This window comes from Sus scrofa, chromosome 8, assembly GCF_000003025.6.
Source record: "Sus scrofa isolate TJ Tabasco breed Duroc chromosome 8, Sscrofa11.1, whole genome shotgun sequence".
Classification (NCBI taxonomy): Eukaryota; Metazoa; Chordata; class Mammalia; order Artiodactyla; family Suidae; genus Sus; species Sus scrofa.
Genome location: NC_010450.4, coordinates 66,456,232 through 66,467,987, shown reverse-complemented (window position 1 = coordinate 66,467,987; position 11,756 = coordinate 66,456,232). Strand labels below are relative to the sequence as shown.

General features: G+C 38.5%; 1 protein-coding gene and 1 pseudogene across 2 annotated transcripts in view; both read left to right on the top strand.

The window, feature by feature from the left end:
- The window catches only part of LOC100515222 (UDP-glucuronosyltransferase 2C1), a 38,760-nt gene extending 36,202 nt beyond the window's left edge, over positions 1–2,558 (top strand). For both annotated transcript variants that reach the window (XM_021101412.1, XM_021101411.1), the window contains one exon: positions 2,027–2,558. In XM_021101412.1, the coding sequence (XP_020957071.1) occupies positions 2,027–2,306 (280 nt within the window). In that variant the 3' untranslated portion in view covers positions 2,307–2,558. The remainder of the gene's footprint in view (positions 1–2,026) is intronic.
- Positions 3,162–11,756, top strand: part of LOC106507782 — a 30,496-nt pseudogene continuing 21,901 nt past the window's right edge.

The following is an 11,756-nucleotide window of genomic DNA, read 5'->3' as shown; positions in this document are numbered from 1 at the left end:
AGCTTCGATCCCTGGCCTCACTCAGTGGGTTAAGGATCCGGCCTTGCTGCAAGCTGCTGTGCAGGTTGCACATGCGGCCCGGATACTGCATTGCTGTGGCTGTGGTGTAGGTAGGCAGCTACAGCTCCAATTGGACCCCTCGCCTGGGAACTCCCATAGGCGGCAGGAAACTTCAGTACATTCTTGTTAGGAATGCAAATTAGTGCAGCCAGTCTGGAAGACAGTACGGAAATCCTCAAAAGATTAGAAATAGGAGTTCCCATTGTGGCTAGGTGAGTTAAGAACCTGACGCTGTCTCTCTAAGGATGCGGGCTCGACCCCTGGCCTTGCTCAGTTGTTAGGGATCTGGCAGCTGCCCAAGCTGTGGTGTAGGTCACAGACGTGACTTGGATCTGGTGTTGCTGTGGCTGTGGAGTAAGTAGCAGCTGCAGCTCTGATTTAACCCCTAGCCCAGGAACTTCCACGTGTGGCAGGTGGGGCCATAAAAGGAAGAAGAAAAAAGATGAAAACTGCACTGTACTGTAATCCCACTTCTGGGTATATATCTAGAGGAAGAGGAAACAGAATTTGGCAGAGATGTCTGCACGCCCACATTCACCGCAGCATCTTTAACCATAGCCAAGATGTGAAAACAACTAAGTGTCTGTTGGATATAAAAGACGTTTTATGTGTATGTAAAAGGACTACCGGTTAGTAATGAGAAAATAGGAAATCTTGTCATTTGTGACAAGATGGCATTGTGAATTAACTGAATTAAGCCAGACCGAGAAGGAAAAATACTGCTTGATATCACTTATATTTATATATACAAAGTCAAATACTCAGAAACAGCAGAGCAGTGGTCACCAGGAGGTAGGAGCTGGAGAAGTGGACAGGTGTCAGACAACAGGACAAGCTTCCGATAAGCTGAAACTTATTTCGATGAATAAGTTGCACGGTACTCTGTACAGCATGTAGATTACTATAATCATAAGTAAAGAAATTCCCAGCAATGAATGATTACGTTTGTTATGTTGTCCTTTTTCCAAAAAATCAAGTCAATCTATCATGCGAAAAAATATGTCAAACATTTAAAAATTGCTAGGCTTTGGATAAATATTTCTTTAAAAGCAGGAAAAGTCTTACTAAAATTTCATATGAATCTATGAATAAATATTGATATGAAGGATTTGAATTCATTAGTGTTTCCAGTGTTGGTCAATCCAGAGAGACTTTTACTATGAAGTCGTCTGTGGACTTTCAGTCCATCTGCCTTTTAAATGGCATATCATCACTTTTATTGCTGTATTTTAACTGTAACATTTTCAGCGCTTCCAGCGGGCACAATGTCCATCACCACAATTGCCAGTTTTCTTTAGCATTAGTTTGCTCTTTATGTGGATTCAATGATGATATTTATGTTTCAGTACAGCCCTTGTGTTGCTGAAGGATTCTGGTTTTTTTTTAACATTTTACCTGACAAATATTTTGTTTCCGTGTCTGGGGGTTTTGTTGCTGTTGTCTCCTTGTCTTCCTGAGATATATCCACATGGACTTATTCCTGAAATTCTTGTACATTAAGAAAGGTCTGTCTTGGGTTTTCTTTTGTAAACCAAAGGGAAACAGGCTTTGTCTCTCTGTTTCTGGTTCACAATTCTCTTTTGCATGCTGTTCCCCTCTTTTCTACAATTCCATGTTCTGTAGTCTCCGTAAATGAAGACTCCACTTCCGAGTAGGAGGAGAACATGCTACATTCCTATTGCTGAACCTTGAAAGTGCTATTTCCAATTAGAAATTATTTTCTCCCCTACTTCCAATCATTATAGAGGCTGTGAAACATCTGACAAATTCCACCTGATAGGCCAGCATAGGTAGAAACAGCTCAAGAGGAAACAAACGTCCATAGGCATTCTAAACCCTTGGGAATACCGTGTATGATGCAGTGTCTTAATCCTTAGGTCATACACTTATAATGCTACAAAACAATTTTTGGCATGTCAGGTTTTCAGCAAAGTTTTCAAGTCGCTATTTATGTATTCAATTTCAGCTATAAAGAGAATGCTATGAAGTTATCAAGAATTCACCACGATCAACCTGTGAAGCCCCTGGACCGGGCGGTCTTCTGGATTGAGTTTGTCATGCGCCACAAAGGAGCCAAGCACCTGCGGCCAGCAGCCCACGACCTCACCTGGTACCAGTACCACTCTCTCGATGTGATTGGGTTCCTGCTGGCCTGTGTGGCAGCGATTACATTTCTGGTCACTAAATGCGGCCTGTTTTGTTGCCGGAAGCTTGGTAAAACTGCAAGGAAGAAAAAGAGAGAGTAGGTTTTTTGTTTGTGTGTGTACCGGTTGATCTGGAACAATGTACAGAGTTCATCTGAATTCATTCGGCCATGGATTGGAACCAGATTCCTCTCCTACTCTTCCGGGTGCCTGTCCATTCCTCAGCTTTGTCACATGCAACATCGAAGAATCACCCCTGCAATGTGCCATGTGATTTAGAATTAAGGTTTAAGATAATCTATTCCTTGAAAAGAGATGCTAAACAAATAAACACATGGAAGATGCTACCGCTAAGGACTTACTGCTTTATTTTGCTTTCTGTTTAACCAACTAATGCACTGTTGGAGGCCTTACGAACATAAGGATTCCTGCTATTTTCCGTACTGATCATATTGAACATTTTCTACATATGTACCACAGTTTTGGGTCCAGTATGAAATAATTAGTGCATATTCTCCAAAAGAACTAGACGAGAAATAGCATGGAGCACACTCTAGCCAGAGCTTCCCTTCCAGCCAGGAAGGTCGGGAGACTGTTAGGGTTTCTACTCTGCTGCAAAGCACATTTCAGACATCAATTTCATGCATCCTTTCCTATGACATGTTTTTGAATTTGTCCCCCCAGAAATATAACACACTATTTTGTGTCTTTGATGTGAAGATTGTCCTTTGTTTGGATGTTAATAATAGTACTTCATTTGTATTGTAACACTCTGTGACTTCAGAGATGTGGATGATTTTGATAAGTTAGCATGATCAATGGTATGATGGAATAAAGTAAAAGATTGGAATTTAATACCCAACCTTTTAAAGTAACTTAATTTTTACAAATTCTCTCTCACATTAAGTTTACGTATAATGTACACATTTGAACAGGAGAAGCAAACTTGGAGCTACACGGCAGGGACCTAGGGGGAGGAAGGCATTTCTCAGAAGGGAGTTTGATTTCTCCATTTAATCAGAAAGTCGGTGAGTTTTCTCATTTCTTCCTTTTCTTTTACCTCATCACTTTCTCTGGTCTTATAAACTATTCTGTAAACATGAAGCCAGGCACAAGTACTGGGGCTTCTTCTTAAGACGCATCAGCCAGAAATCTGCAGTGAACATGAAAATACCCATTAAATGTTACTAAAACAATGTCTCTTTAAAAAAAAAAAAAAGAAAGAATATTCCCCTTCTTTCTTCTCTGACCGTACGTGGGCAACTTTGGGAGGTCCCAGCAATGACTTTGTTTTGAAATTCCTCCAAATTCTCCGTTTAAAAAAACAAAGATGCTCTTGATTTCATTTCTGAAAAGTCTGTTCCAATGTGCTGGCCAATAATTTGCTGATGATGTCAAAAATTATTCCATATAATCATGATTAACCAAGTTCAAAAATAATTGACTAGAGACCTTGATATTTATAACCCAAGCAAAATGGACCTAAGAGTCCTATGTCAGAACACAGGTAAGTCCATCAAATATACAATTATCTTAGAAGAAATATAAAAATATCCTAGGAAAAATAAAAATCATTTGGACATTTATCTGATTTTTTTATGGGAATAGTAGTAAAAATAAGAACAAGGTAAACATATGTGTATTCCAAAGTGGGGAATTAGAAAGAAATGAGGACAAAAAGGGGATTTTCTTAATTTTCTGAGGTTTGAAATAAGTAGTTATTATACTTTTAGGTATAGAATTTTGAAACTGTAAGCCCTAATTCTGCCTGTTTTAAATCTAATCCATGTGGTCAAACAATGATTTATGATAGTGCTAAATCATTTACTCTGGCAAGAAGATAATGTCCTTTCCGACAAAAGTCTTTTAGAGTTTTAATCTTTGGTCATTTGAGGGCAAAGACAAGATAACCCTTTCCTTTTTCATATAGAAAATGATGTTAACATAAAGGAGTTTAAGTCAGTCAAGATTTAGATAATAGACAGCTTGGCCCCTCAATTTCCAAGTTTATTCCTAAGAACTACCCTGACAAATGAATGAGTACATGCCATCTTGTAGAGTCCAGAGCTTTGTTAAACACAAATATTGACCTACTTGACTCATCTATAAATCAGTATGGTAAATATATTAACAGTATGGTCATAAATTTAGGAATGCAGAGGCTAAACCTTTGTAATAAATTCTATTTTTTCAGTTTAAGTTTTAAAAAGAATACACTTTTGTGGAGTTTGAGGACCTCTGGCTTTCCTACTCAGCTAGAATAACATTCTAAAAATAATTTATTTTTAACCTACTTGTAAGTCATCTATAACTACATTATGAAATCAGGCTCAAATTTCTAAGGTATCATGACAATTGAAAATGTTCATAGGTAGATGCACGTACTTGCTACATGTGTACATGCATACATACACATGTGATCACAAAATCAAGTTCTATGTAAGTAAAAAGTGGTTCCTAGAGTTGTAGGTTAGGGTTTTTAAACTTGCTTGCCTTTCGTGAGGGAAATATTTATTTCTGTTTGTTCCAGATATTCTACCAAAAATAATTCCTCATCTGCAGGCTCAGATCTACCACATTCCTTAAAGTGTTGAGACTGTCAACTGTAATATTTAAACAGCAATACAGTTGGGACTTAGAATGGTCTGCTGCCTATAAAACAGAGAGCCAACCGTAAGTTCCGCAACGCATGTTGAATAACTGCTTACTTTCAGTGTCTCAATTTCATTTCCTCCCCGGGCTCTTTGCTTCTGAATCCCACTCCAGTTTTACCTTGGTTCTAGATTTTGACTCTAAACTTGAACAAACAGGCTGAGATTCTAATCTCTCACATTCAGTTCCTGCCATTAATTTCCCTCAGAGATGACCTTTTTATACACCCAGAGGTAATCCCTTCTTATATGATCTCTCTATATGGCCCAGTGATCGCATGCACTTAACTTTCACCCTTAAAGTAGTTGTCCGATGGTAAAAATCATGATTCTTCCATGAAGGGAAGTGAAGCCACTGTACGAAGATATTTTGCTATGATTAACATGCTTCAGTTTGGTTTTGTCTGTTTTCCAGTCCTTGTAGGCATAACATCTCATCGTGCAGGGAATCATAGGGAGACCTAAAACTCATGGAGAGAGATCCTAAAACTAGATCTTTCTTCCTTTATTGATGTCAAACAGAAATGTCATTAATAATTATGAGGAACCCAGGGAGGATTCACTCTCCAGGTGTCACAAGGGTACCATACTACCTGTGCGACAAGTAGAGGAAACCACTATGACTCCTGCACCATCCCTTGGCAAGTAGTGGCCAGTTTCCTTTCCATTCTTCACAAAATCCAATGCCATACCTCTGCAGAACCCTAAAATTAGAAATGGGAATTCACCCATTTCTTCTACAGGTTTTCCTTCTGTATGTTTACAAGGCCACAGGATGTGGATATTGTTGCCCAGTTAGTTGCTATCCTTAGAGGCTCAAACTTTGATAAATGGAGTATATTATCTACCAGTGTTTATTACAGACAACAGTTCCACTAACCAGTCATGTTCGTGGCAGAAGGATTATGAATGTGGACTTGATCATGGACCTATCCGTCATTTCTGGGTCCATATATGAGCTTGCTATGAGGTGCTATTGGGTTTTTCTGTAATGAGTATAACACAGTCTTGACCTGCACGTTTGCCCTCAGAGCAGTTCTTAGCACATCTCTTTCCTAATTACTTAGCCACTTTTTAGTGCCATAACATATCTCAAATACATCTGAAATTGATTCCAATTCCAATTCCAATTCCAATTCAGAGCTCATTTCTGAGTAAATTACAGAGAGTGTCTTGCCGTGATGTTTGCCTTCTGGAGTAAGAGAAATACTTAAATCTCTAGAGGCTACTAAGCATGCTTTGAATTGGCCCTGATCTCCGGAGACACCAAACACCACTATGGTACAAAAGGAAGAGCGGGCACACATACGACTGAGTGATAGGCTAAGATGTACCTTCAGTTCTTACAGTGGCTCTACCAGGTTCATGGAATCCGCATAGGTGTAGAAAGAAAGAAGACATTCAAAATTCCAGTAGCTTCTTATGTGGCACATTCCAGCTTTCCCCATCAATTCACATTATGCAGTGGGTCTTCCCCAAAAAGAAAATAGGAAAGGAATATTTGTACTTCTCTGAATATTACACCCTATGTGCACATTTTCTTAGGAAAAAATGGCAGTACACCTTCAGGATTCTGGGGTTTAAATGTGCAAAACACTCAAGGATTTTTAAATTTTGCACAAACATACAAACAGAGAACAAAGTTATGTTTGTTGGAAGTCTATGAATCTAACAATGTATCCTCACCTCTGCAGTGGTGCTACAAAGTGTCATTAGACTCTTTCCCCTATTCGTGTATTACAAACTCCAGATAACTGATACAGTATATTTCTAGGCCAGTATATCTGTATAATTGTTTAATTATGCAGTGAAAATGTGTCATCTTTGATTTCTTTCATTCTACCTCTTTAATTATCCAATGTATTTATTACATTTATAATTGTACAATGATCATCACAATCCAGTCTTAAGGTATTTCCATCCCACACACTCATAGAATGACTTGGGGAGTGTCCGTTCCTCTGCAATTTTTTGGAATAATTTCAGAAGGCTAAGTGTTAGCTCGTCTCTAAATGTTTGATAGAATTCACCTGTGAAGTCATCTGGCCCAGGACTTTTGTTTGTTGGGAGTTTTTTAGTGACAGTTTCAATTTCAGTACTTGTGACCAGTCTGTTCACCTTTTCTATTTCATCTTGGTTTAGTCTTGGAAGATTGTAGTTTTCTAAGAGCTTGTCCATTTCTTCTAGGTAGTCCGTTTTATTGGCATATAGTTGCATATGGCAGTCTCTTATGATCCTTTGTATTTCTGTGATGTCCGTTGTTATTTCTTTTCATGTCTAATTTTATTGATATGAGTCCTCTTTCTTTTTCCTTGATAAGTCTTCATATTGGTTAATCGATTTTATTGATCTTTTCAAAGAACCAGCTTTTTGTTTCATTGATCTTTTCTATGGTTTTCTTTGTTTCTATTTCCTTGATTTCTGCTCTGACCTGTATGATTTCTTTCCTTCTGCTAACTTTAGGTCTTGTCTGTTCTTCTCTCTCGAGCTGCTTTGGATGTAAAGTCAGCTTGTTTACTTGAGCTTTTTTCTTGTTGCCTGAGGTGGGCTTGTATTGCTATAAACTTTCCTCTTAGAACAGCTATTGCTGCATCCCATAGGTTTGGAGGGTCGTATCTTTGTTGTTGTTTGCTTGTAGGTATTTTTAAATTTCCTCTTTGATTTCCTCAGTGATCCATTGGTTGTTTCTTTTTTCTTTCTTTCCTTTTTTCTTTTTTTTTTTGTCTTTTTTTTTTTTTTTTTTTTTGTCTTTTTTGCTCTTCCTTGGGCCGCTCCTACGGCATATGGAGGTTCCCAGGCTAGGGGTCGAATCAGAGCTGTAGCCACCGGCCTACGCCAGAGCCACAGCAATGCAGGATCTGAGCCACGTCTGCAACCTACACCACAGCTCATGGCAACGCCGGATCGTTAACCCATTGAGCAAGGGAAGGGACTGAACCCACAACCTCATGGTTCGTAGTTGGATTCGTTAACCACTGTGCCACGTCGGGAACTCCCCATTGGTTGTTTCATAGCATGTTGTTGAGTCTCCACGTGTTTGTGGTTTTTGCAGTTTTTTTCTTTTTTCTTTCTTTTTCTTTATTCCCACTGTAGATCATGGGGATCAAGTTCTTCTTACATGTATACATTTTTCCCGCACCCTTTGTTCTGTTGCAATATGAGTATCTAGACATAGTTCTCAATGCTACTCAGCAGGATCTCCTTGTAAATCTATTTTATGTTGTATCTGATAACCCCAAGCTCCTGATTCCTCACACTCCTTCCCTCTCCCGTCAGGCAGCCACAAGTCTATTGTCCAAGTCCATGATTTTCTTTACTGTGGAGATGTTCATTTGTGCTGGATATTAGATTCCAGTTATAAGTGATATCATATGGTATTTGTCTTTGTATTTCTGACTCATTTCACTCAGTGTGAGAGTCTCTAGTTCCATCCATGTTGTTGCAAAAGGCATTATGTCATTCTTTTTTATGGCTGAATAGTATTCCATTGTGTATATATACCACCTCTTCCGAATCCAATCATCTGTTGATGGACATTTGGGTTGTTGCCATGTCCTGGCTATTGTGAATAGTGCTGCAATGAACATGTGGGTGCATGTGTCTCTTTTAAGTAGAGTTTTGTCCGGATAGATGCCCAAGAGTGGGACTGCGGGGTCATATGGTAGTTCTATGTATAGATTTCGAAGGTATCTCCAAACTGTTCTCCATAGTGGCTGTACCAGTTTACATTCCCAACGACAGTGCAGGAGGGTTCCCTTTTCTCCACACCCCCACCAGCACTTGTTATTTGTGGACTTATTAAGGATGGCCATTCTGACTGGTGTGAGGTGGTATCTCATGGTAGTTTTGATTTGCATTTCTCTTATAATCAGTGATGTTGAGCATTTTTTCATGTGTTTGCTGGCCATCTGTATATGTTCCTTGGAGAACAGTCTATTGAGGTCTTTTGCCCATTTTTCTATTGGTTGATTGGCTTTTTTGCTGTTGAGTTGTTGTATAAGTTGCTTGTATATTCTAGCAATTAAGCCCTTGTCAGTTGCATCCTTTGAAACTATTTTCTCCCATTCTGAAAGTTGTCTTTTTGTTTTCTTTTTGGTTTCCTTTGCTGTGCAAAAGCTTTTCAGTTTGGTTCGGTCCCATGGGTTTATTTTTGCTCTAATTTCTATTGCCTTAGGAGACTGACCTGAGAAAATATTCATGATGTTGATGTCAGAGAGTGTTTTGCCTATGTTTTCTTCTAGGAGTTTGATGGTGTCCTGTCTTATATTTAAGGCTTTCAGCCATGTTGAGTGTATTTTTGTGCATGGTGTGAGGGTGTGTTCTAGTTTCATTGCTTTGCATGCAGCTGTCCCGGTTTGCCAGCAGTGCTTGCTGAATAGACTTTTTTCCCCCATATTATGCTCTTGCCTCCTTTATCAAAGAGTAATTGACCATAGGTGTCAGGGTTTATTTCTGGGTTCTCTATTCTGTTCCATTGGTCTGTCTGTCTGTTTTGATACCAGTACCAGACTGTTTTGATGACTGTGGCTTTGTAATATTCCTTGAAGTCTGGGAGAGTTATGCCTCCTGCTTGGTTTTTGTTTCTCATGATTGCTTTGGTGATTCTGGGTCTTTTGTGGTTCCATATAAATGTTTGGATTGTTTGTTCTAGTTCTGTGCAAAATGTCATGCATGGGTAATTGGATAGGGATTGCATTGAATGTGTAGATTGCTTTGGGTAGTATGGCCATTTTTACAATATTGATTTTTCCAATCCATGAACATGGAATATCTTTCCATTTCTTCACATCTTCTTTAATTTCTTTGATTAATGTTTTATAGTTCTCGGCATATAAGTGCTTTACCTGCTTTATCAAGTGTATTCCGAGGTATTTGATTTTTTGAGGTGCAATTTTAAAAGGGATTGTATTGTTGTATTCCTTGTCTAATATTTCATTGTTGCTATAGAGAAATGCAACTGATTTCTGAATGTTAACCTTATAACTATCCTGCTACTTTGCTGAATTTGTTAATCAGTTCCAGTAGTTTTTGGGCTGAGTCCTTAGGGTTTTCTACGTATGGTGTCATATCATCTGCACACAGTGACAGTTTTATCTTTTCTCTTCCCATTTATTTCTTTTGTTTGTTTGTCTAATTGCTGTGGCTAGGACTTCCAAATCTATGTTGAATAGCGGTGGTGAGAGTGGGCATCCCTGTCTTGTTCCAGATTTGAGTGGGAAGGCTTTCAGTTTCTCTCCATTGAATATTATATTTGCTGTGGGTTTGTCATAAATCGCTTTGATTATGTTCAGGAGTGTTCCCTCTATACCCACTTTGGTGAGATTTTTTTTATCATGAATGGATGTTGGACTTTGTCAAATGCTTTTTCTGCGTCTATTGGGATGATCATATGATTTTTGACTTTTCTTTTGATAATGTGCTGTATGAAATTGATTGATTTGCATATGTTGAACCACCCTTGCGAACCTGGGATGAACCCCATATGGTCATGGTGTACGATCTTTTTGTTATGTTGTTGGATTTGGTTGGCTAAGATTTTATTGAGAATTTTTGCGTCTATATTCCTCAATGATATTGGCTGATAGTTTTCTTTTTTGGTGGTATCTCTGTCTGGTTTTGGAATTAGGGTGATGGTGGCATCATCAAATGCCTTTGGGAGTAATCCTTCTTCTTCAACCTTTTTAAAGAGTTTAAGGAGGATGGGCACCAGATCCTCTTTATAGGTTTGGTAGGATTCACCTGTGAAGCCATCTGGTCCTGGGCTTTTATTTCTAGGGAGTGTTTTTATGACATATTCAGTTTCATTTCTAGTGATGGGTCTGTTCAGTTGGTCTATTTCTACTTGATTCAGTGTTGGCAGGCTGTAAGATTCTAGAAAGTTGTCCATTTCTTCCAGATTGTCAAATTTGTTGGCATATAGTTGTTCATAGTATTCTCTTATGGTTTTTTGTATTTCTGCAGTGTCCGTTGTCATTTCTCCTTTTTCATTTCTAATTTTGTTTATTTGGGTTCTTTCTCTCCTCTTTTTAGGGAGTCTGGCCAGGGGTGTGTCAATTTTGTTTACCTTTTCAAAGGAGCAGCTCTTGGTTTTATTAATTTTCTCTACTGTCTTTTGAATCTCTGTTTTATGGATTTCCTCTTTGATCTTTATAATTTCCTTCCTTCTGCTGACTTTAGGTCTTTTTTGTTCTTCTTTTTCTAATTCATTTAGGTGGAGGGTTAGGTTGTCAATTTGAGATCTTTCTTCTTTTTTTGAGGAAGGCCTGTATTGCTATGAATTTCCCTCTGAGCACTGCTTTTGTGGTGTCCCATAGATTTTGAGAGGTTGTGCCTTCATTATCATTTGTCTTGAGGTCCTTTTTAATTTCCTTCTTGATTTCCTCATTGACCCACTGGTTTTTTAGTAGCATGTTGTTTAGTCTCCGTGTAGTAGGTTTTTTCTCACTTCTTTGCCTGTGGTTGATTTCTAGTTTCATGCCATTGTGGTCAGAGAAGATACTTGAGATAATTTCTATGCTCCTAAATTTACTGAGGTTAGCTTTGTTCCTCGATATGTGGTCGATTCTTAAGAATGTTCCATGCACACTTGAGAAGAATGTGTCTTCTCATTTTTTTGGATGTAGTGTCCTGAAGCTGTCAATTAAGTCTAATTTTTCTATTGTTTCCTTTAGGGACTCTGTTGTTTTATTTGTTTTCTGTCTAGAGGATCTGTCCATTGGTGTGAGGGGGGTATTATAGTTTCCTACTATGATTGTATTCCCATCAATTTCTCCCTTTATGTCTGTTAATATTTGTTGTATGTATCTGGGTGCTCCTGTATTTGGGGCATATATGTTGACGATAGTAGTATCCTCTTGTGTAAGGATCCCTTAATCATTAAATAGTGTCCTTCTTTGTCTCT